Source organism: Chiloscyllium punctatum, chromosome 12 (assembly GCF_047496795.1).
Source record: "Chiloscyllium punctatum isolate Juve2018m chromosome 12, sChiPun1.3, whole genome shotgun sequence".
Taxonomy (NCBI): Eukaryota; Metazoa; Chordata; class Chondrichthyes; order Orectolobiformes; family Hemiscylliidae; genus Chiloscyllium; species Chiloscyllium punctatum.
The window spans coordinates 169,775-196,127 of NC_092750.1; the positions used below are offsets into that span (position 1 = coordinate 169,775).

Below are 26,353 nucleotides of genomic sequence, written 5' to 3' on the forward strand. Positions count from 1 at the left end.
AATTAATTTGGGTTGAAGCATAATGATCTACAGCATTGACCTGCAGCCCACTGTGTCCACACGGGTTCAAGAGCAACACCCTAACTATCCTAATCCCACTTTCCAGCACTTGGCCCATAACCTTGGTGTTATAAGTGTACATCTAAATACTTATTAAACTTTATAAGGGTTTTTGCCCCTATCACTCTTACAGACAGGTATTCTTTGGGCATTATTTTTTTCCACAACAGGTGGAACAGTGAATAGAGAAAGATCCAGGTGTCATTTGAGAAGGAGACCACTCCGTTGACAATCTCCAGTCTGGACAATGGCCAAAGATAATCTTCTTCAATCCTAGATATGAATCTTCTCACAGAATGTTCATCACCATCAAATCCATGTAAAGATTATGATGAGAAGAATCGTCAGCTGCAAACATTTTGAATATTTTGATCATGAAATTAAAGAGGGTACAAAAAGAGACAGTCTCTCTAAATGTCAGTATACATAGATAGGACCTGAGTCAGGAACAACAGCTGGTTCTGAAAACCTCCAAGTCTGGCACTACCCAGCAGATACTTCATGAATTCTCTTCTTCCTGGTTCACACGTTAAACTTGCAACTGGCCCAATGATAATCAGTGTAGAATCCAGTTTCCCAAAACAAAGCCGAGAACGTAATGCTTCACCGAATTTCCGCCACCCCATCCCAAATTTTCTGACCAAAAAATATACAAGATCTGCGATGACAGCTCCTGATGCTGACATGGGTTTTTCTATACGGAGTGGGGACTTTGATATACCCGAGAATGTTCTGTCTCTTGTTATAAACTCACGTCATCTTACCCAGTTCAGCTGCAGCTATCCCCAGCCCTCTCTTGTCAGTCTCTGCAGCTGCTCATGAACATCAAACAGGTTCAGGAAATTCTGCAAACAAGAATCATGGGTCATAATAAGCGGCTGGTGACGAGCTCTGAGCTCATTCTCCCCAAAATTAGAAACTGAGTAGCAGCAACAAAACGCGGAGCAGCTCCTTGGATTCCAAGCGAGAGGCTCCGACGCTGGGTCACTTTGCAGCTCCCAGACCATGTCGCAGGTAAAACACTGCTTGTCTGCGCGGCTTTAGTTCACTGTTTTCTGTATATTCTCAACCAGTTCTTGAAAAATGTACTGTCTAGGAAGTGCACGTTGTTAAGAAGAAACGACCACCGATGAAGGAGGAAGATATTAAAGGAGCTCGAAGTAAACTGGGAAAAGAACAGAAAGTCCAGTCGAAAACGTACCGCGTAATGCAGCAATGTGGTGAGTGTCCTTAGGGGTAGTTTCTAGGGAAGGGAAGTAGCTGTAAACTCAGCCATCCGTGCAGAATTGAACAAAGCGAATTCTTATTTTAAAGAGAGGTCGATTTTTTTTGCACGATTCTTATTCGAGAAGGTGGAATTGGAATTCTTTTCAACGCACAACAAACTGCCTTTATACAGGATGCCAGTTACTTCAGGAGCAAACTCAACCAATAAATAAATGAATGCACGAAATAGAGAAACTTTTCAGTGGGTGAGCATTTTGGAAACAGTGATCACAACTCCTTAAGTTTGAAGATAGCTATGAATAAGGATAAGTCAGGACTTTGAGGGAAGGTAGTAAATTGGGGAGGTCAAATTACTTCAGTATTAGACAGGAGTTAGCGAGCGTTAATTGGGAGAAGCCGTTCTGGGGAAAATCCACATATGACGTGGGAATTGTTTAAAGACCTGATGAGAGTTAAAGACTGGCATGTTCCCATAAGGAGAAAGGACAAGGATGGCAAGGGCAAGGGACCTTTTGGATAGCGAGGGAGGTTGTGAATTTAGTCAAAAGGAGGGGAAAAAAGCATATGTAAGGTTTAAGAAGCTAACATCGAACAGGACCATGAGGAACATGAAGAAAGCAGAAAGTACTCAAGCAGGGAATTGGAGCAAGAAGGGGCCATTAAATGACTCCAAAGGGTTGAACCCGAAACATTGACTTCTGCACCTCCTGGTGCTGCCTGGCTTGCGGTGTTCTTCCAGCCTCCTGCTTGTCCACCTTGGATTCCAGCATCTGCAGTCTTTTTGTCTCTAATTGACCCTGGCAAGGAGGGTTAAAGAGAATCCCAAGGCATTCTGTAGATATTTTGAAAAAAGAATAACTAGGGTGAAGCTAAGACCACTCAAGGATAAAGAAGGGATCTTGTGCTTGGAGGCGCAGGATGTGGGTGAGATCCTAAATGAGTACTTTCCATCAGTATTCACCCAGAAGAATGATATGGAGGATAGTGAGATGAGTGTGGAGCATTTTGAGATCAAGAAAGAAGTGGTACCTACCCCAGGTTATTGAGAGATGCAAGAGGGGCTCATTCCTGATGAAAGGCTTTTGCCCAAAATGTCAGTTTTCCTGCTCCTCAGATGCTGCCTGACCTGCTGTGCTTTTCAAACATCACTCTAATCTTGACCCCAAGATCTTTGTGTCCTCACTAGCCACTGAGAGGTCCTGGAGGACTAGCAAGTAGCTAATGCTGTACCTCTGTTCAAGAAGGGGAATAGGGATAATCTGGGAAACTATTGACCGGCGAGTCTCACATTGGTGGTTGGGAAGCTACAGGAGAGAATTTTTAAATATAGGATTTAGCATATTTGGAAAAGCATGGCCTGATTAGGGACAGCCAGCATGGCTTTATGCAGGACAGGCTATGTTTTACAAATTTGATTGAACATTTTGAGGAGATGACAAAGGTGATTGATGAGGGTAGAGCTGTGGATGTTGTTTACATGGATTTTAGTAAAGCTTTTGACAAGGTACGCTCATCCAGAAGATTAAGATGCATGGGATCCACAATGATTTGGCCATGTGGATTCAAAATTGGTTGGCCCTTAGAAGGTACTGCAAGAAGGGTTTTTTTTAGGCTGGAGGTCCATGACTGGTGGTTTTCTGCAGGGATCTGTATTGTGACCTCTGCTGTGTGAGTGTATATATATATAATATATATATATATAAAACTCACTTGGATAAAAATGTAGATGGGTGGGTAAGTAGGTTTGCAGACAACATAAAGATGGGTGGAGTTGTGGGTAGTGTAGAAGGTTGTCAAAGGATACAGTGGGATATAGATCGGTTGCAGATATGCGCGGAGAAATAGTAGATGGAGTTTAATCTGGGTAAGAGCGAGGTGCTGCACTTTGGGAGATCAAATGTTAAGGAAATGTATACAGTTAATGGCAGGTCCCTGAGCAGCCTTGATGTTCAGAGAGATCTTGGGGTTCAAGTCCACATCTCCCTGAAAGTGGCCATGCACGTGGATAGGCTGGTAAAGACAACGTATGGCATGCTTGCCTTTATTGGTCAGGGGATTAAGTACAAGAGTTAGGATGTCATGTTGCAGCTTTATAAGACTTTGGTTAGGCCACTTAAGAGTATTGAGTTCAATTTTTGTCGCCATATTATAGAAAGGATGTGGAGGCTTTGTAGAGGGTATGAACTATACGGAGAGCCTAGAAAAACTCTGGTTGTTTTCTCTAGAGCGGCTAAGGGGAGACTTGATAGAAGTCCATAAAATTATGAGATGCAGAGTTGATAGTCAGAATCTTTTATCCCCAGACTTGAAATGTCTAATACTATGGAGTATGCATTTAAGGAGAGAGGGGGAAAGTTCAAAGGAGACATGAGGGACAAGTTTATTTTAAAACAGAATGTTAGAGCTCTAGAATGTCCTGCCAGGGGTGATGGTGGAGGCAGAAATGACAAGGACATTTAGGTAGCACATAATATGTAAGAAATGGAAGGATATGGACCAAAGGCAGGAAGTAGGGATTAGTTTAATTTGGTGTCATGTTTAGCTAACATCATGGGCTGAAGACCCTGTTCCTGTGCTGTACTGTTCTATGTTCTAACTAACTGTTTAATCCACTACTCATAAAAAAAATCTGTCTATCTCAGCTTTGAATATATTTTAAGACCCAGCCTAGAATAAAGAATTCTACAGATTGACTGACTACCCTCTGAGAGAAGAAATTCCCCCTCATCTGTTTTAAACATGCAACCCCTTATTCTAAGGTGATGCCTTCTGGTCCTAGACTCTCCCATAAAGGGAAACACCCTCTCCACATTTACATTGTCAAGCCCCCTAAGAATCCTGTATATTTCAATAAGGTTCCCTCTCACTCTTTTGATTACAGACCCAAATGACTCCACCTCTCCTCATAACATAGTAACTCCATACCTGGGTTCAGTATATCAGTCCTTAGACAAGGTGCCCAAAACTGTGCAGTGCATTCCAGCTGTGGTCTGACTAGTGCCCTGTATTGTTTTAGCAAGATCTCCCTGCTTTTCTATTCCATGCCCTTTGAAATAAAGGCCAACATTGCATTTGCCTTACCTATTATCTACTGAAGGTGAATGCTAGCTTTTTGTGATTCAGGTACTCAGATCGCCAAATCCCTCTATTCTGTAGCTTTTTCTGATCTTTCTCCATTTAAATAATATTCAGCTCCTCTATTCTTTCTGCCAAAGTGCATCTCACATTTTCCTATATTATACTTCATCTGGTAAGTTTTGCCAACTCAGTGGACAGAACAGTGGCTCAGTGTTAGCACTGCTGCTTCACAGTGCCATAGACCTGGGTTCGATTCCATCTGTAGCTGACTGTGTGGAGTCTGCACATTCTTGCTGTGCCTGTGTGGGTTTCTTCCAGATGCTCTGGTTTCCTCCCACGGTCCAAAGATGTGCAGGTTAGGTGAATTGTCCATGGGAAATGCAGGGCTACAAGGATAGGGGTGGGTTTGGGTGTGATACTCTTCAGAAGGTTGGTGTGGATTTGATACAAATGGCCTCCTACCACACTGTAGGGACTCTATGATTTAGCCTGTCTGTCCCTCTGCAGACTGTGTCACCTCATGTCTTCCCATCATATTGTCAATCATTTGTGGCCTCTGAGACCTAGTTCACACTTGTAAGGCTACACTGAAGTACTGGAAACAATTCTGGTTGCTCTGCTATATGTTATTAAGCTGGAAAGGATACAAGAAAGATCACTGAGACTGCATGGTTTGAGTTATATGGAGAGGTGATATAGGCTGGGATTTCTTTTGCCTGAAACATAGGAGACTGAGAGGTGACATTATAGAGGTTTATAAAATCATGAGAGGTATAGATAAAGTGAATAGTCAAGGTCTTTTTCCCAGGGTAGGACAGTCCAAAACTAGAGGCCATAGGTTTAAAGATGAGAGGGGAAAGGTTTAAAAGGGACCTGAGGGGCAATGTTTTCACACAGAGGGTGGCAAATGTATGGAACAAGCTTTTAGAGGAAGTAATAGAGACAAATACAATTACAACATTTCCTATTCATGCAAATGTATTTTAAAAGTTGAGGCATATGGGCCAAATACAGGCAAATACAACTAGTTCAGTTTAGGCAACCTGGTTGGCATGGACCAGTTGGGTCAAAGGCCCTGTTCCATGCTGTATGACTCTGTGACTCTATTGGCTGGGTTCAGCAGTAACTGATACCTCACAAAAAAGAGCCAGTGGAGTACATCTGTTTTCTAAAGGATTACCCATTAACAATGCAGGCAGCACGGTGGCACAGTGGTTAGCACTGCTATCTCACAGCGCCAGAGACCCAGGTTCAATTCCTGCTTCAGGTGACTGACTGTGTGGAGTTTGCACATTCTCCCCCTGTCTGTGTGGGTTTCCTCCAGGTGCTCCAGTTTCCTCCCACAGTCCAAAAATGTGCAGGTTAGGTGAATTGGCCATGCTAAATTGCCCGTAGTGTTAAGTGCAGGAGTAAATGTAGGGGAATGGGTCTGGGTGGGTTGCGCTTCAGCGGGTTGGTGTGGACTTGTTGGGCCGAAGGGCCTGTTTCCACACTGTAAGTAATCTAATTACACAAACGCTAATAATAGAGTACTGTTTCTTTGCAGGGATGCATCTAATTTGTCTGGTAAATTCTTCATAAAACCATAAAATATATGACAGAACTAGGGCATTTGGCTTGTCTTCTCAGCCATTTGATCATGGCTAGTATGCTTCACATCCCCATTCTTCTGCCTTTTCCCTGTAACCCTTGATCTCCTAACTAATTAAGAATCTATCAATCTCTGTCTTAAATACAGCCAAATAGCTTGGCCTCCACAGCCTGCTGTGGCAATGAATTCCACAGATTTTTGATCAACAATCTAACAAATCCATTCCCCCTCCATGAGGCATTCTGACCTATCAGTAGTAGAATTGATGATAATTGACTAATCAGCATATATGGCATAACTCTCACTGCCCTTTCAGCACAGGGATAATGACCTACTCTGGATTAACAATACATAGAACAGTACAGCACAGAACAGGCCCTTTAGCCCACGATGTTGCGCCGAGGATTAATCCTAATGTAAAATAACTTAACCTTCACACCCCTCAATTCACTGCTATCCATGTGCTTGTCCAGCAGTCACTTAAATGTCCCTAATGACTCTGCTTCCACCACCACTGCTGGCAATGCATTCCATGCATTCACAACTCTCTGCCTAAAGAACATTCCTCTGACATCCCCTCTATATCTTTCTCCTAATATCTTAAAACTATGACCCCTTGTGCCAGTCAATCCTGCCCCAGGGAAAAGTCTCTGGCTATCGACTCTATCCATGCCTCTCATTACCTTGTATACCTTAATCAGGTCACTTCTCTTCCTCCTTCTCTCCAGAGAGTAAAGTACGAACTTAGTCAACCTCTCTTCATAAGGTAAACCTTCCAGTCCAAGCAGCATCCTGGTAAACCTTCTTTGCATTCTCTCCAAAGCCTCTGTATCTTTTCTATAGTAAGGTGACTAGAACTGGACACAATATTCCAAGTGTGGTCTCAGCAGCGACTTGTAGAGCTATAGCAAAACGTCATGGATCTTAAACTCGATCCCCTGTTAATGAAAGCAATAGATAGAAAGCATGCTGGGAACTGAAAGCCTGAAAATGAGATTTCAAAAAAAATTTTTAAAAATCTCATCGAAGTTCCCAAGAGAAACCTGACTGGAGTTGATTCACATCTGGAATGAAGCTGGTTATGGCTATCCATGATTAAGCGTTTATATATTGCAGGTTGAGTCCCAGCTTAAGCCTTGTGATCAATTCTGGACACCATCTTTTATGGAAGGTATCAAGGTCTTGGAAATAGTATGGATTTCATGTAGAGGGGGAGGGGCTTTAGTTGCATGAAAAAACTAATGAAGTTAAGATTTTGGAGAGAACATTAAAGTAAGATTAGGTTTGTGTGTTCAAAAACATGACAGAATAAATAAGAAGCTGATTGCAATAGCAAGATGATTAGTAACCAGAGAGCACAAATTTACAATCAGGATGTAATCACTTTATGGCTCAGCCTTTGGAATTGGTCTCAAGCATAACCTCTGGTTGTTCACCAACCTCATTCAGAATGTCCTGCAGCTGCTCAGTGACTTTTTTTTTCCAAGGAGGCAACATGGAATTGTCCTGTGTAATAAAGGTTCTTTCTTACACACTGTTTAAATGTGCTACGCTGCTCCTGAATGCTTCTTCTCTAGATGTGGGATTGAAGTATAAAATAGGAGAAGTAGGCCATTCAGCCATCAAGCTTGCTGTGCCATTCGATTTGACCAGAACTGAACTTCTATCTCAGTGACAGAATCCCAGCCTCCCCAACCCATTGATGCCTTTAGTGTCTAGAAATCTACATTTTTCCTTAAATTGGCCTTCACTGCCTTTTGCAATTAAGAATTTCATAGGCTCCTCATCCTCGAGTGAAGAAATTTCTCATTTCAAACCAATATTGTCTAATACATATCCTGGGACCATGACACCTTGTTTCAGGTCTCTCACAGAGAAACATCCTGTCTGCATCTAGTCTGTCCAGTTGTCATAATTTAATGTTTTCAGCAAGCTTCCTATTATTCTTCTGAACTCCACTGAATACAAAGTCGAGAGTGTGTTGCTGGAAAAGCACAGCAGGTCAGGCAGCATCCGAGGAGTAGGTGATTTGTTGTTTTGGGCCAGAGCTCTTCGTCAGGAATCCTGATGAAGGGTTCTAGCCCGAAACATTGATTCTCCTGCTCCTCAGATGCTGTCTGACCTGCTGTGCTATTCCAGTAATACACTCTTGACTCTGATTTCCAGCATCTGCAGACCTCACTTTCTCCATTGAATACAGTCCTAGTCAACCCAATCTCTCATCATCTGAAAACTTGTCATCCCAGAAATCAGTTTGGTGAACCTTGGCTGTGCTTTTTCTATGGCAAGTACATCTATTCTTAGGTAAGGAAATCAAAATGGAACAAAATGGTTCAGGTGTGATCTCTCCAAGGCCCAGTACAGTTGTAATAAGATATCCTTGCTCCTGTACTTAAATTCTCTTGCAAAGAGGTCAATATATCATTTGCCTTCCTAACTCTTTACTGCACCAATATGCTTGCTTTCAATGATTGATGAACAAAGATATCAAGGTACAATCTACCATTTAAATAATACACTGCCATTCTGCTTTTCCTACCGAAGTGGGTAACTTCGCATTTGGGTAAAAACAATGACTGCAGATGCTGGAAACCAGATTCTGGATTAGAGTGGTGCTGGAAGAGCACAGCAGTTCAGGCAGCATCCGAGGAGCAAAAAAATCGATGTTTCAGGCAAAAGCCCTTCATCAGGAATACAGGCAGAGAGCCTGAAGGGTGGAGAGATAAATGAGAGGAGAGTGGGGTAAGGTAGCAAAGAGTACAATGGGTGGATGGGGATGGGATGAAGGTGATAGGTCAGAGAAGACGGTGGAGTGGATAGATGGCAAGGAAGATAGACAGGTAGGACAGGTCATGGGGACAGTGCTGAGCTGGAAGTTTGGAGCTGGGGTGAGGTGAAATGAGGAAACTGGTGAAGTCCACATTGATGCCCTGAGGTTGAAGTGTTTCGAGGCGGAAGATGAGGCAGTTATTGGCATGGAGGTCCTAGGCCTCCTTCACCGCCACTCCCTCACCACCCGACACCTGGAGGAAGAACGCCTCATCTTCCACCTCGGAACACTTCAACCCCAGGGTATCAATATGGACTTCACCAGTTTCCTCATGTCCCCTGCCCCTACCTCACCCCAGCTCCAAACTTCTAGCTCAGCACTGTCCCCATGACTTGTCCTACCTGCGCCTATCTTCCTTTCCACCTATCCACTCCACCCTTCTCTCTATCACCTTCATCCCCACCCCCATTCACCTATTGTACTCTATGCTACTTTCCCCCCAGCCCCACCCTCCTCTCATTTATCTCTCCAACTTCACATTTAACCATGTTATAATACAAGAGTTAACAACATATTGGCATGGATAGAGAACTGGTTAGCTAAGCGGGAACAGAGTGGGTATAAATAGGTCATTTCTGAGTGGAAAAAAATGTGATGAACAGAATATCTCACAAATCACTGCTTCACTCATCTATTTGTATGGTATCTATTCTATACACTTTATAATGTGGAAATAGGCCATTCAGTCCACTGAGTCCACACTGACCCTCCAAAGAGCATTCCACCTAGACACGCCCTCCTATCATATCCCTGTAACCCTGTATTTCCCATGCCCAATCCATCTAGCCTGCACATTTTTGGACACTATGAGCAATTTAGCATAGCCAATCCACTTAATCTGCACATCTTTAGACGGTGGGAGGAAACCAGAGCACCCGGTGCAGACATGGGGTGAATGTGCAAACTCCACACAGGCAGTCGCTTAAGGCTGGACTTGAATCCAGGTTCCCTAGCACTGTGAGGCAACAGTGCTAACCACTGTACCACCCTTTAAGCTATATAAATGACTTTTATGAAGAGATCTAATGCATGGATACAACATTTACTGATGACAATAGGAATCGTTGTGAAGAGAGCATAAAATCTGCAAAGGGGTGTAGTTAGGTTCATGGAGAGGTGGTGGCATTGTGGTAATGTTGAACTAATCCAGAATCCCAGACTCTAATGTTCTGTAGCCATGGGTTCAAATTCCACCATGAATTCAACAGAAACCAGATTCAAAGACTGTAGTCAAGCATAGGATTGAAATGGGTGACAGAAGAGCAGAATTTATGCAGATTTAACTGTTCACTTCAGTCTTTTTAATGATGAACCAGAAAAATTTCATACTCATCCAAACTTAAGATTGAAGGAAAATGAAACTCAGATATTTAAATAAGTCAGTAAACAGGTTTTGTTTTTACTGGACAACAAATAGAACAGGTAAGTTTGCATGAACAAATATATAATAGGTTGCAGTGCTTTGATTTACAGAAGCAGCAAAAGGGACAGAGGCTTGGCCCTCCCAGTGCAAGATATTTTCAAGCTAAACAGCTTCTGAAGCACAAACAAATGCTTATTCCCAATACCATCTTATCAGAGCTACTACGGATAGCCAATAACTGCTGGTGTCACTTGTGTTCATGTCCTGTGAATGTTTAAAAATATTTTCAGCTACTGACCGCCTCTGATTATTAGAGATGTCCTGAACTTAAAACACAGCAAACTGCTTGCTCACCTTATGGCAGTTCATAGAAAGACATCATTCAGACTGCCTTGCTTGTGCCAGTTCTCTCAAAGACCTACTTCTCTGCTCTTTCTCCACATCTCTGTTCTCAATTAATTACTTTACAGATGGTAACGCTACATGTGTCCTCCTTCTCCACAAGGTCATTCCTTTGGTTATTCCATTCCGAAGAGTCAGTGATAGGTAGTTCAGTGAGGGCAAGGTCAAGCGTTTTATATTACCTCATTGCTTCAACACCCAAGAGAAGTACAGTTTAGCAGCTATGTCTTTCATGATCAAATTACCTTAGCCAATACAGGGGCGATCCAGTCACCCAAACCACATTCATTACCCTTCCACTCTTAGTGCCTCTTACAAGTGGTGTTCAGCAGAGATTGCTGAATCATCAGCTGAGGGAGACAGGCAGTGTTTCCTTATACTTGTCTAACCTGATTAATAGGTTTTCTTGGGGTCTGGAGTTAATGCCAAGAACTCCCAGGCAACTTCCTCCTGACTATATACTATTGCTGCTAGCCCTGGTGAGTGTGTCATGTTGGTGGAATCGGACATTCTCAAGGATAATGATGGTGGTATCTGGAATGTTAGCTGCAAGTTATGGCTCAATGAACAAGACTTTACTAGGCGTCTGTCTCACAATTTCACCAGAAGTTCCCAGATGTCAGTGAGGTGGACTGGACAGGATTGGTAGTCCCTTATTGTGTTTTTGAGTCTTTGGTCAATGTCAGTCATATATATGGTATATGTCACTTGCGGTTTGATGCAGTTGAGTGGCTTGCTAGTCATTTCAGAAAGTGGTTAAGAGGTAACCACTTTGCTATAGATTTGAAGTCAGCTGTTGGCTAGACAGCTTAAGGACAGCAGCTGTTCCTCCCTCGAAAACAGTAGCAAACCAGGCAGTTTACAACAATCCTGCAATTACATCATTACATGTTATCTAACATGCCTCACACGTGACAGAGGATTGTTTTTATTTAAGATTTAACTAAATGTGTAATTTTATGATTAGTCAGTCTATAAATGGTAAATAATATCTGCACCACACAATTGCCAGGTTATTACCATCTCCAGGAAGAAAAATATTGAACGTCCCCAACCTGGTCCCCAGTATTGCTGAATCTGGGCTCACACTGATTGTGGCTCGCTCAATTTCAATTCTATAATGATTGCCAGCAATGGTGGGACTGTTCTGTAACTACGCAAATGTTTCTGAAGTTTACATGCTTTGTTTGTACTAACAGAGAAGGAAGGTGGAGCTGCTCCTTCTGTTTTCAGTGCCGTGAGAACAGGACAAGAGACAGTTTTCACAAAGGGAACCACCGATCAGCCGAAGAGCGTCTTCAGTAAATGAGAAGAGATCAGCAAAGTCACATCTGATTCTAAAGTGAAAATAGCTATAAGCTAATTTTGTTAAGCCTTAATATCGTCTGGAGTGAAAAAGTACTTATTTTTATATAAATAAAACAACAAAAAAATGTTGTTTCCTGATTTTATATCACATACTCCATTTGAGGTTTGTGGTTTGAATGAGAAGATTTCAGTTATTTAGCTTTTCCATCTGGCTTTCAATCAGACCACATTAGTACTGAAGCAGCACAAATCCAATCTGCTAAATCAGTGTACAAGAGTCAGAGTTCTAATTCAAGGGCAGGACTATGTATTAAAAATTCCTGAATACAAGTTGTCCAGGAAAGGAAGGGGAGGGCTAGTAGTCCTGTTTAAATATAGCACTGCAATGCTGAAGAAAGAGGATTTTCCAGAGGGATCAAAGAAACAATTCATTTAAATAGAGTGAAAGAACAAAATAGGTGCAATTGCATTGGTTGGTGTTGTCTACAGATCATCCACTAGTGAGAAGGATGTAGAAGAACAAATTTGCAAGGAAATTATAAAGATATTATTGAGTAGCTATATTGGGAACTTTAATCATCTGAAAGCTGAAATGGAAGTAATGTATAAGGCAGACCCATGTGTTGCTGGAGTATGTGGAAATTTTTTCGCGGCCATATACGGAGCAAGCATTTCTGGATCTGGCTCTTGAGAATGACAGTGGCCAAAGTGAATCAAGTGTCAAAGCGAGACCATTTAAGAGACAGTGGTCTTTGCATCATAACTTTAGGTTGGTTATAGAAAAAGACAAAGACTAACCAGGGTAAGAATAAGATGAAGAAAAATTGTGTTTAGTCAAATAGGTGAATAATACAATTGAGAACCAGACCAAGAAAGACATAAGATTGGTTTCCCCTTTATGTTAGCTGCAAAAATGTTCACCAGCTTATGAAAAAGGAGGCTGTCATGCACTTCAAAGGTTTCAATATAGACAAGGAGGAACCTTATGAATAGGCTGCATTTAAATGTTCATGAAACATTTGGGTACTGAGGAAAGGGAGAGCAGAATTTGTAGAGGCACCAGCCAAAATGTCCAACCTTCAGCTAAGGATGATTCTCAGTTCTGCAATATGATGTTGTGGCTAGTACACCTAACTCCAGCTCCTCGAAAACCGCGTGACGGAACTGGAGCTGGATGAATATCGGATCATTCGGGAGATGGAGGGGTTATTGAAAAGAGATACAGGTAGGTAGTCACACCTCAGGTAAAAGAAGGTAAATCGGTTACCATCATGGGACTGAAAGACAACCGGCATGCAGTGCAGGGATCCCCTGTGACCGTTCCTCTCAACAACAAGTATACTGTTTTGGATACTGTTAGGGGGAAAAGACTTACCGGGGTAAGCAATGGGGCACAGGTCTCTGGCACATAGTCTGTCCCTGTTGCTCAGAAGGGAAGGGGGTAGAGGTGCAGAGCATTAGCCATTGGGAATTCCAATAGTTAGGGGGACAGATAGGAGGTTCTGTGGGAATGAGAGAGACTCACGGTTGGTGTGTTGCCTCCCAGGTACCAGGGTTTGTGATGTCTCAGATCATATTTTCGGGATTCTTGAGGTGGGGGCAGCAGCCTCAAGTCGTGGTTCACATAGACACCAACAACATAGTTAGGAAGAGAGATGGGGATTTAAAGCAGAAATTCAGGGAGCTACAGTGGAAGCTTAGAGCTAGAACAAACAGATGTTATCTGTGGTTTGTTGCCTGTGCCACATGCTAGCAAGGCAAGGAACAGACAGAGAGCAGTTGAACATGTGGCTACAGGGATGCTGCAGGAGGGAGGGTTTGGATTCCTGGACAATTGGAACCTCTACAAACAGGATGGTCTTCACCTGAACCATAGGGGTACCAGTTTCCTTGGGGGGGGAAACTTGCTAATGCTCTTTGGGTGGGTTGAAACTAATGCAGCAGGTGGATGGGAACTGAAATTGTAGCTCGAGTATATGGAAGGTTAGATTAGATTAGATTACTTACAGTGTGGAAACAGGCCTTTCGACCCAACAAGTCCACACCGCCCTGCCGAAGCGCAACCCACCCATACATGTACCCCTCACCTACGGGCAATTTAGCATGGCCAATTCACCTAATCTGCACATCTTTGGACTGTGGGAGGAAACCGGAGCACCCGGAGGAAACCCACGCAGACATGGGGAGAATGTGCAAACTCCACACAGTCAGTCACCCGAGGCGGGAATTGAACCCGGGTCTCTGGCACTGTGAGGTTGAGAGTAGTGAAGTCAGAACTAAGATTACAAGATTACAAGAAGGCACTGGCAAGCAAGAAGTTAGTTTGAAGTGTCTACTTCAACGCTCGGTGCATCCAAAATAAGGTGGGTGAACTTACAGCATCGGTTGGTGCTTGGGATTTCGATGTTGTGGCCATTTCAGAGACATGGGTAGAGCAGGGACAGGAATGGTTATTGCTTGAGAGTTACAAGCTAGCCAGGAAAGACCTAAAGAAAGAGCTAAGCAGAGCCAGGAGGGGACATGAGAAATTGTTAGCACACGGGATCAAGGAAAACCCTAAGACTTTCTACAGGTATATCAGGAATAAAAGAATGACTACAGTAAGATTTGGGCCAATCGAGCATAGTAGTGGGAAGCTATGCGTGGAGTCAGAAGAGATAGGGGAAGTGCTAAATGAATACTTTTCTTCAGTATTCACATTACAGGCTACTAGAGTGGATGGGATTGAGGTGCAGAAGGAGGTGGTGTTAGCAATTCTGGAAAGTGTAAAAATAGATATGTCCCCTGGGCTGGAAGGTATTTATCCTAGGATCCTGTGGGAAGCCAGGGAGTAGACTGCTGAGCCTTTGGCATTGACCTTTATGTTGCCATAGTCTACAGGAATGGTGCCAGAAGACTGGAGGATAGCAAATGTTGTTCCCTTGTTCAAGAAGGGGAGTAGAGACAACCCTAGTAATTATAGACCAGTGAGCCTTACTTCGGTTATAAGAGATAGGATTTATAATAATCTGGAAAGGAATAAATTGATTAGGGATAGTCAACATGGTTTTGTGAAGGGTAGGTCATGCCTCACAAACCTTATTGAATTCTTTGAGAAGATGACCAAACAGGTGGATGAGGGTAAAGCAGTTTATGTGGTGTATATGGATTTCAGTAAAGCATTTGGTAAGGTTCCCCATGGTAGGTTATTCCACAAAATATGGAGGCACGGGATTGATGTTGATTTAACGGTCTGGATCAGAAATTGGCTAATTGAAACAAGATTTCAAAGGGTGGTGATTGATCGGAAACATTCATCCTGGAGTTCAGTTACTAGTGGGGTACTGCAAGGATCTGTTTTGGTTCCTCTGTTGTTTGTCATTTTTATAAAGGACCTGGTTGAGAGCATAGAAGGATGGGTTAGTAAATTTGTGCATGATACCAAGGTCACGAGAGTTGTGGATAGTAACGAAGGATGTTGTAGGTTACAGAGAGACATAGATAAGCTGCAGAACTGAGCTGAGAAGTGGCAAATAGAGTTTAATGCGGAAATGTGTGAGGTGATTCACATTGGAAGGAGTAATAGGAATGCAGGCTACTTGGCTAATGGTACGATTCTTGGTAGTGTAGATGAGCAGACATCTTGGTGTCCATTTATACAGATCCCTGAAAGTTGCCACCCAGGTTAATAAGGTTGTTAAGAAGGCATACAGTGTGTTAGCTTTTGTTGGTAGAGGGATTGAGTTTCGGTACAATGAGATCATGCAGCAGCCATACAAAGCTCCAGTGTGGCCATATTTGGAGCATTGTGTGCAGTTCTGGTCACCACATTATAGGAAGGATGTGGAAGCTTTGGAAAGGGTTCAGAGGAGATTTACTATGATTTTGCCTGGTATGGAGAGAAGGTTTTACGAGGAAAGGCTGAGGTACGTGAGGTTGTTTTTGTTAGAGAGAAGGTTGAGAGGTGACTTAATTGAGATGTACAAGATAATCAAAGGGTTAGATAGGTTGGACAGTGAGAGCCTTTTTCCTCGGATGATGATGGCTAGCACAAGGGGACATAGCTTTAAATTGAGGGTTGATAGATTTAGGACAAATATCAGAAGTAGTTTCTCTACTCAGAGTCATAGGGGCGTGTACTGCCTGCACCAGTAGTAGATTCACCAACTTCAAGAGCATTTAAATGGCCATTGGATAGGCATATGGACGAGAATGGAATAGTGTGGGTTAGATGGACTCCAGATTGGTTCCACAGGTCGGTGAAATGTCAAGGGATGAAAGGCCTGTACTGTGCTGTAATGTTTTATGTTCTATGTGCACACATTGAGAGGATGCAGAAGAGATTTACAAGAATGATTCCAATGATAAGAATCTTCTGTTAAATAGATAAATTAGAGATGACAGTATTTTCTCTGGAGAAGAAAAGGCTGAGAAAGGCTTTGTTAAGCTTATTTAAGTCTTGAATGTTCAGGTCAATAGGGTGAAGGTAGTATAGGTACAATGGCCCAAATAGTCTTCTTCTGTATAGTAATCATCTTATGATTATGAAGACAGTATTTGTTTCAACCATTCCCTGCCTGGGGGAAGTTCCACATTCTCACCAGTCTCCAGCTCAGGTGATTTCTCCTGAATTCCTGAACTTTGTGACTCTAATACTGATGGCCTCTCAATTTGCTCTTCCCCACAAGATGAAACATTCCCTCTGCATCCATTCAATCAAAACCTTTATTTTATTTTAAAGATCTCCGCTTGATTACCCTCAGGCCTTTCCCCTAAGAAAACAGACCCAGTGGGTCAATCCTTCCTCGATTTTTCTGGCATCCTCCTCATAAACCTTCCCTAACCCTTGCCAGTACCTCTACATCCTTTTTAATAAGATGGTGACCACACTGCCTGCATAGATTCACTGATTCATACAGAACAGAAAAGGCCCTTAGCCCATCAAGTCTACACTGACATAACTACCACGAAAAGTGCACTATTTCAATTTCCTGCACTTGGCCCACATCCCTTGAAGAACACATCCAAACATTTTTCTAAAGATTGTAAGGTTTCCAGTCTCCACTACGTTTTCAGATTCCCACCATCTGCTGAGTGAATAGGTTTCTTTTCCCCCAAATCCACTCTGAATCTCCTGCCCCTTACCTAAAAACCATGCCCTCATGTGATTGACCCTTCAACCAAGGGGAACAGCTACTCTATATCCACCATGTCCACACCCTTCAAAATCTTATGCACCTCAATCATGATTCCCACCCCCGCACCCCAGCCTTCTCTGCTCTAAAGAAAACAATCCAAGCCTATCTAGTTGTCTTTATAGCTCAACTTCTCCATTCCAATCAACACCTGGTGAACCTCCTCTGTACCGCCTCTAGTTCTATCACGTCCTTCCTGTAGTGAGGTGACCAGAACTACACACAGTACTCCAGCTGTGGCCTAACCAACACGCTGTATGACTCCAACATTACCTCCTTGCTCGCATACTCTAAGCCATACCTGAAGAAAGCAAGTATCCCATATGTCTTCTTAACTATCCTATTCACGTGCTATGCTGACTTCAGGGATCTGTGAATAATCCTTCTGTCCCTCTAACCCAAACAGTGTCCTGCCATTCATTAAATACTTCCTCATCTTGTTTCTTCTTCCAAAGCACATCACCTTGCACTTATCAGAGTTAAATACTATCTGTCACTGGTCTGCCCATCTGACCAACCCATCTATATCTGTATGTGATCGTATTTGCTATTAACCAGGAGAAAGCGAGGATTGCAGATGCTGGAGATCAGTGTCAAAAAGTGTGGCGCTGGAAAAGCACAGCAATTCAAGTGGCATCCAAGGAGCCGCAGAATCGACGTTCAGGCATAAACCCCTCATCAGGAATAAGCCCACATTCCTGATGAAGGGCTTATGCCTGAAATGTTGATTCTCCTGCTCCTCCAATGTTGCCTGACCAATGTTGCCTGTTGCTTTTCCAGTGCCACACGTTTCGATTTTGCTATTCACCACTCTACCAATCTTAGTGTCATCTGCAACTTTGCTTAACATTCCCCCACATTTTCATCTATATCATTTATTTATATAACAAACAATAAGGGTCCTAGTACTGATTGTTGTGGTATAGAACTAGACATTGGCCTCCAGTGACTCAAACAGCCTTCTATCACTACCCTTTGCGTTCTATTATTAAGCAAGTTTCTGATCCACCTTGCCAATTTACTCTCAATTCGACATGCTTTAACCTTCTCAGTCTCTCATATGGGACCTTGCCAAAAGCTTTGCTAAAATCCATATAAATTACATCAATTAAACTTCCCTCATCCACACACTCCGCCTCTCTCTGAGGAAGCCATGCTGACTTCCTAAATAATCCAATGCTTTCCAACTGGGTAATAATTCACTCCTTTAGAATTTCCTCCAATAGTTTTCCTATCTCTGGCTAAGACCTAGTGATCTGTAAGTTCCTGGTTCATCTCTATCAAATTTCTTAAAAGGTAGAACTGCATCTGCAGTCCTCCAGTTCTTTGACATTTCCTCCATGGCCAGACTGAAATTAAAAATTTGTGTAAGAAAGATCCCCTGTGATTTCCTGCCTCACCTCCCACAGCAGCTTGGGGTACAATTCACCTGGGCCAGGAAACTTATCTATTTTTAAACCCAACAAAACCTCCAATACCTCCCCATTTCCTATGTCAAACTGTGCAAATTCCTCACAGTCCCTTTTCCTGAATTCTATACAAATGTACATTATAAGAAGGATGTGGAAGTTTTGGTAAGGGCTCAGAGGAGATTTACTAGGATATTGTCTGGTATGGAGGGAAGGTCTTATGAGGAAAGGCTGAGGGATTTGAGGCTGTTTTCATTAGTGAGAAGAAGGTTGAGGGGTGACTTAATTGAGACATATAAGATAATCAGAGGGTTAGATAGGATGGAGAGTGAGAGCCTTTTTCCTCGGATGGGGATGGCTAGCACAAGGGGACATAGCTTTAAATTGAGGGGTGATAGATATAGAACAGATGTCAGAGGTAGGTTCTTTACTGAGACAGTGGTAGGGGTATGGAACGCACTGCCTGCAACAGTAGTAGACTCGCCAACTTTAAGAGCATTGAAATGGTCATGAGATAAACATATAATGTAGGATCGACAGGCTTCACCTTGGTTCCACAGGTTGGTGCAACATCGAGGGCTGAAGGGCCTGTACTGCATTGTCACGTTCTATGTTTTCCTTTTCCAGCGTGAAGACCAGAGAGAAGTATTCATTTAAAGCCCTTCCAATATCCTGCAGCTTTACACACAGATTACCCTCTCAGTCCTTAATGGGCCCTACTCTTTCCCTGGTTAACCTCTTGTCTTTTAAAGCATTTATAAAATATCTCAGGATTCTTCCTAATCCTGTTTGCAAGTCCTTTCTCATGCCCACTCATTGCTCTTCTAATTGCTTTCTTAAGTTTCCTTCTGCACTTCCTGTATTCCTCTATGACCATAGCAGAATTGCTTCCTTTGGACTTGCTAAAAGCCTTACTCTTCTTCTTTATCCAGCTCTGTGTTATCCAGGATTCTCTGAACATTTTGCTCCTACACCTCCCTCTAAAGGGTACATGTTGGATCTGTACTCTCCCATCTCCTTTTTGAATGGCCCCATTGCAGACTTACATGCAAAGAGCTGTTCCCAGTCTACTGTGGCCAGATCCTGCTTTATTTTAATAAAATCTGCCTTCCCCGATCCATAGCCCTTGTAGGACATCTTTTTCCTTGTCCAGAATAAATTTGAACCACACCATATTGAGGTTGCTATTGCCTAAATGTTCCCCCACTGCCTTTGCGAACACTCATCCAGCTACTTTTCCCAGAACCAGATCCAGCACTGCACTCTCTCTTGTTGGGACTTCTATGTATTGATACAAAAAACTCCCCAGATACATTTTAAGAAATCCGCTTCCTCTAAACCCCTACACTAATAATATCCCAATTTATGTTGGGAAAGTTGATATTTCCCAGTATAATTACCGATTATTACTTTTACAGTACTCATGAATATGGTCTAAACAAGGTTCAGTACAGGCTTAACATAACTTCTCAAATTTTGAATTCTGTCCTTTTTACTGTACCATCTAATGCCTGCGATACAATCTTTAGTCGGTGTATTTTGCTCCTTTTACTCCACCTAGTCACATACCTTCCATGGAATAACTAACTTGCTGACACTTCCCATCAAAACGTACACCCCCATATTTATCTGCGTTGAAACTTCATTTGTTGATTTTACTTTCCTCCCAACACCACATTGGGAATGCATTAATTCCCATCTCCCCTGCATTCCATTTATCTGTAAAGTGCAAAATGAAGTATGAAGATAAGGCTGTTAAGTGATAAACAAAATTTGAACTCAATCTATTCAATAAATACAGTGCAGCAGGCTTGTTTCAAATCTCTGGTGAAATCCATCCCACACATTTGGAGCTGATGATTTCATGACTACTTTGAGTCTCTGTGATTTTATAATAATTAAAATGCAAAATTTTCATCCATCACCCTGGAGGTCCTCTGGTGTTGGTGTCTCTTGGCTTTGGAATCACCATTCTGCTCGTTTCATTCTCAATTCTACATTTCTTTCTTGCCCTGAGAAAGGAATTGAGTTCTAACGAACCAAACAAGTCTGGGCTCAGTGAAGAAGATCGTCACAAGAGTGATGGAAAAACACAAAGCCCCTAGCAGAACATGGACCAACTGGGACATCAAACACTGCTCACTCAAAGTAGCCTGGGAAAAAACAAAACAATTCATTCAAAGCAACAAGGTCACATAAAGCATTGTATCAATGTCATCAAGACTGGTGAGGAGGCGGCGCTGTTCAGCACTCGTGCTCCACTGTGGGTGTTTCGCTGGGCCGGGGGCCTGGGTCGCAGTGGCGCTGGGCCGGGGGACTGGGTCGCAGTGGCGCTGGGCCGGGGGACTGGGTCGCAGTGGCGCTGGGCCGGGGGACTGGGTCGCAGTGGCGCTGGGCCGGGGGCCAGGGACTAGGGACAGAGTGTCGCTGGGCCAAGGGCCAAGATCAGAGTGTTGCAGAGCCAGAGGCCAGGGTTGCAGGTGTCGGCGAGCCAGGGGCCAGGGCTAGAGTGTCGCAGTGACAGGGGCCAGGGCGTCGCTGGGCCAGGGGCCAGAGTCGGCGTGTTGCAGAGCCAGGGGCTAGGGTCGGAGTGTTGCAGAGCCAGGGGCCAGTCTCGGAGTGTTGCAGAGCCAGAGGCCAGGGTCAGAGTGTCGCAGAGCCAGGGGCCTGAGGCCAGGGTTGGAGTGCCATAGTGACAGGGATCGGGGCCAGAGTCGGAGTATCACAGTGAGAGGGGCCTGGGGCTGGAGTGTCGCAGTGAGAGGAGCCAGGGGCCAGGGTCAGAGTGTCCGAGTGAGAGGGGCCAGGGTCGGAGTGTCAAATGGCCAGGAGCTGAGGTCGCCACGTCACTGGGTCAGGGACCGGGGTCAGTGTCACGTAGTAGTTTTCCTTCAGCAACTTTGGAATGATGACCATCTTTTGATTTTCTGCACCCACCTTCCCCAGTACCTACCTGTGAAAGTGCTGTCACTATGCCACTGCCAAGATAGACTAGCAGTAAAGGTCCAGGGATCAGAAGGCCCTTGAGGGGCTGACTCTTGCTATGCTTGAAATAACGGCTGATATACTGAAGGCTGTGAGTAATTCGGAGTCCCATGTTCAGGCAGTTTGCTAAAATAAATCCAACACCTCCTTGCCACCATGTCAAACAATAGGAAAAGCCAAGAAATGTAAGCGACAGAGCCAGCATCATAAAGTTATACCTTCAATAAAACAATCAAACATTAAACAAAATATTGAAGTACCTAATGGATCAAGGAAGATTTGCAATTATTATGGAAACTTATGATCTTATGCACCTGCACTGAAGTATGTCAGAAACATTTCTCCCAGGGATTTTAATTGGCGCACTTGGTGCAGACAGTAAGAAAATCAAGAGATGAAACTGTTAAATCTTGCAATCAGACCAGTGATATCTGGAAACTAGGTTGTTTCAGGTTGTAATGAATTGTATTCTGACATTTGACCAGCTTGAATACCTAACTTGGAACTGCAAAGCATTTGAGTGTCTAACCATCAGATGTGTTGCAAACTCTAAACCTTAGAATCCTAGAATCAAACAGGAGAGATCCTTCAGCCTATTGAGTCTGCACTGACAAAAATAGACAAGTCCTATTTTCATACATTAGGCATTCAATGTTATGATATTTCAAGTGCTCCACCAAGTACATTTTAAAGGTTGTGAGCTTTCCCACCTCACTCCCCTCCCAGGCCCTCACCACCCTCTGGGTGAAAAACATTTTCCTCCAATCTCCTGCCTTTTGCTTTAAGATTATGTCCCTTGTAATTGACTTATCAACTAACAACTGCTTTCTATCGACCATGTCCATGCTCCTCATACTCTTATATACCTTAATCTCAGCCTTTGCTATTCTAAACAAAACAACTAGAGTTTAGAGTCATAGAGATATACAGCATGGTCTTACCCTTTGGTCTTACTCTTCCATACCAACCAAATATCCTAAATTAACCTAGTCGCATTTGTCAAAATTTAGTCAGTAACGCTCTAAACCCTCTCTATTCATTAATATCCATCCAGATGCCTTTAAATGTTGTAATTGTACCAGCCTCCACCACTTCCTCTGGTAGCTCATTCCATACAAACACCACCCTCTGTGTGAAAAGGTTGCCCCTTAGGTCCCTTTTAAATCATAGAATCATAAAAACAGACCCTTTGGCCAAACAAGTCCACACTGACCTTCTGAAGAGTAACCCACCCAGACCTATTCCCGAACCATATTACTCCACATTAACCCTGACTAATACAACTAACCTACACATCCCTGAACACTACTGGCAATTTTACATGGCCAGTTCACCTTACCTGCACATTTTGGATTGTGGGAGGAAACTCGAGCACCTGGAGGAAACCTACGCAGACACAGGGAGAATGTGCAAACTCCACACAGAAAGTTGCCCAAGGCTGGAATTGAACACAGGTCCCTGGCACTCATTCCTCTCTCATATTAATCTATGCCCTCTAGTTTTGGACTCCCCACCGCGGGGAAGACATTGTCTATTTACCCGATCTATGCCCCTCATGGTTTTATAAATCTCTACAAGGTCAGCCCTCAGCTTCTAACAGTCGAGGGAAAATAGCCTTTGCCCATTCAGCCTCTCCCTATAGCTCAAACTCTCCAACCCTGGCAACATCCTTGTAAATCTTTTCTTAATCCTTTCAAGTTTCACAACACCCTTTCTATAGCAGGGAGACCAGAACTGCATCCAGTATTCCAAAAGTGGCCTAACCAATGTCCTGTACAGCTGCAACATGACCACCCAACTCCAACACACAGTGCACTGACCAATAAAGGCAAACATATCAAACACCTTCTTCACTATCCTGTCTCCCTGGGACTCCAGATTCGTGGCACTGTGAACCTGCACTCCAAGGTCTCTTTGTTCAGCAACACTCCACAGGACCTTACCATTAAGTGTATAAGTCCTGCCCTGATTTGCCTTTCCAAAACCTCACGCAGCACCTCACATTTATTTAAATTAAACTCCAATTGCCACACCTCGGCCCAATGGCCCATCTTGATCAAGATCCCATTGTACTCTGAGGTAATCTTCCACAATACCTCCAATTTTGGTGTCATTTCCAAACTTACAAACTATACCTCCTATATTCACATCCAAATCATTTATATAAATAAGAAAAGCAGTGGACCAAGCACCGATATTTGTGACACACCGCTGGTTACAGGCCTCCAGTCTGAAAAAGTAGCCCTCTACCACCACCTTCTGTCTTCTATCTTTGAGCCAGTTCTGTACCCACATGGCTAGTTCTCCCTGTATTCCATGTAATCCAACCTCACTAATCAGTCTGTCATGAGGAACCTTGTCAAAAGACTTACTAAAGTCCATTTACGTCACGTTCAACACTCTGCCCTCATCAATCCTTTTTGTTACTTCTTCAAAAAACTCAATCAAGTTCATGAGACATGATTTCCCACACACAAAGCCATATTGTATCCCTAATCAGTCATTGCCTTTTCCAACTATATGTAAATCTTGTCCCTCAGGATTCCCTCCAACAACCTGCCCACCACTGACGTCAGGCTCACCGGTCTATAATTCCCTCGCTTGTCCTTACCACCTGTCTTAAATAAGGACACCACATTAGCCAACTTCCAGACTTCTGGCACGTCATCTGTGGCTATCTCAGCAAGGGCCCCAGCAATCACTTCCCTAGCTTCCCATAGAGTTCTTGGGTACACCTGATCAGGTCCTGGAGATTTATCTACATTTACGCATTTTAAGACATCCACAGCATCTTCTCTGTATTATGGACATTTTTCAAGATGTGGCTAATTTATGTATCATCCACAAACTTATCACTCCCCACATTCTCATTAAGATAACTTATGGATATCACAAAAAAAAAAGAGGGACTAGCACGGATTCCTGTGGTACACAACTACACACTGGGCTCCAGTCACACAAACAGCCTTTGCCCACCACCCTCTGTCTCTTGCCACAAAGCCATTTTTATATCCAGTTTGCCAAGTTACCCTGAATTGCTTGTGTTATTACCTTCTTTATCAGTTTCCTATGTGGGACCTTGTCAAAGGCTTTGCTGCAATCCAATGCAAACTACATCGGTTATTCTCTTTTGCTTGATATACATAGACTATATTGGGATTCTCCCTAATTTTACCCACCAGTGTTCCGTCATGCCCCCCATTTTTAAAGTATTATTGCATTTTATATATGTGAAATAAATTTATAAAGAGCTGACATTAATGTTTCAAGAAGCTTAGTGATTTTAATAGTTAGATTTAGCTTCACAAACAACTTCAGCTATTTTTGACTTTTGGCAGGATGTCACTCATGCCCCCCTACACATCAACAGCACAGAGGTGGAACAAAGTCAAGCTTCTGGGAGTGGTCATCCACAACAAGCTTTCTTGGAGTCTTCATGTGGATGCACTGGTACAAAGGCCCAACAACATCTCTTCTTCCTCAGGCAGCTGAGGAAATTTGGCATGACGGCGAATACCCTTGCCAACTTTTATAGGTGTGCCATTGAGAGCATCCTGTCTGGATATGTCACTACCTGGTATGGCAACTGTACCATTCAAGTCGGAGATGGCTACAGAGAGTGGTGAACTTGGCCCAGACAATCACAAAGGCCAACCTCCCGTCTATAGAATCCATCTACCAGGCCCGCCGTCAAGGAAAGGCCCCCAGCATTCTCAAATATCCATCCCATCCCGGCAATATTTTCTACAACCTCTATCGGGGAGAAGGTACAGAAGCCTGAACACACACACACACACACACACACACACGCCGGTTTCGTAACAGTTTCTACCCTACTGTTGTTAGAATACTGGATGGACTCACAAACTCTTAACATTCACCTATAGAACATAGAACATAGAACAATACAGCACAGAACAGGCCCTTCGGCCCACGATGTTATGCCGAACTTCTAACCTAGATTAAGCACCCATCCATGTACCTATCCAAATGCCGCTTAAAGGTCGCCAATGATTCTGACTCTACCACTCCCACGGGCAGCGCATTCCATGCCCCCACCACTCTCTGGGTAAAGAACCCACCCCTGACATCTCCCCTATACCTTCCACCCTTCACCTTAAATTTATGTCCCCTTGTAACACTCTGTTGTACCCAGGGGAAAAGCTTCTGACTGTCTACTCTATCTATTCCTCTGATCATCTTATAAACCTCTATCAAGTCACCCCTCATCCTTCGCCGTTCCAACGAGAAAAGGCCGAGAACACTCAACCTATCCTCGTACGACCTACTCTCCATTCCAGGCAACATCCTGGTAAATCTTCTCTGCACCCTCTCCAAAGCTTCCACATCTTTCCTAAAGTGAGGCGACCAGAACTGCACGCAGTACTCCAACTGTGGCCTAACCAAAGTCCTGTACAGCTGCAACATCACTTCACGACTCTTGAATTCAATCCCTCTGCTAATGAACGATAATACTCCATAGGCTTTCTTACAAACTCTATCCACCTCAGTGGCAACCTTCAAAGATCTATGTACATAGACCCCAAGATCCCTCTGTTCCTCCACCTGACTAAGAACCCTACCATTAACCCTGTATTCCGCATTCTTATTTGTTCTTCCAAAATGGACAACCTCACACTTGGCAGGGTTGAACTCCATCTGCCACTCCTCAGCCCAGCTCTGCATCATATCTAAGTCCCTCTGCAGCCGACAACAGCCCTCCTCACTGTCCACAACTCCACCTATCTTCGTATCATCTGCAAATTTGCTGACCCACCCTTCGAATCCCTCATCTAAGTCATTAATGAAAATTACAAACAGCAGAGGACCCAGAACTGATCCCTGCGGAACTCCACTTGTAACTGGGCTCCAGGCTGAATATTTACCATCTACCACCACTCTCTGCCTTCGACCGGTTAGCCAGTT

The 26,353-nt window shown here is 43.4% G+C and overlaps 2 protein-coding genes across 8 annotated transcripts in view; one reads left to right on the forward strand and one right to left on the reverse strand.

The window, feature by feature from the left end:
• The first annotated feature begins 947 nt into the window (after positions 1 to 947).
• Positions 948 to 12,002, forward strand: LOC140483532 (musculoskeletal embryonic nuclear protein 1-like). Its single transcript, XM_072581703.1, has 3 exons — positions 948 to 1,074; positions 1,157 to 1,280; positions 11,751 to 12,002. The coding sequence occupies exons 1-3, from the start codon at positions 1,066 to 1,068 to the stop codon at positions 11,858 to 11,860; spliced, it is 243 nt and encodes an 80-aa protein (XP_072437804.1). The 5' UTR covers positions 948 to 1,065; the 3' UTR covers positions 11,861 to 12,002.
• rft1 (RFT1 homolog) overlaps positions 10,065 to 26,353 on the reverse strand; it is a 112,053-nt gene continuing 95,764 nt past the window's right edge. For 6 of the 7 annotated variants that reach the window (XM_072581694.1, XM_072581696.1, XM_072581695.1 and 3 more), the window contains 2 exons: positions 21,396 to 21,645; positions 10,065 to 20,595 (listed from right to left, as the gene is read on the reverse strand). In XM_072581694.1, the coding sequence (XP_072437795.1) occupies positions 20,437 to 20,595; positions 21,396 to 21,645 (409 nt within the window). In that variant the 3' untranslated portion in view covers positions 10,065 to 20,436. The remainder of the gene's footprint in view (positions 20,596 to 21,395; positions 21,646 to 26,353) is intronic. The other variant, XR_011962005.1, reaches the window with a different exon arrangement.

What these genes read in the sequence shown, in the direction of transcription:
- LOC140483532 (XM_072581703.1), top strand. An exon ending in CCGCGTAATGCAGCAATGTG is followed by an intron (nt 1,281 to 11,750) that starts GTGAGTGTCCTT and finishes TTGTACTAACAG; the next exon opens with AGAAGGAAGGTGGAGCTGCT.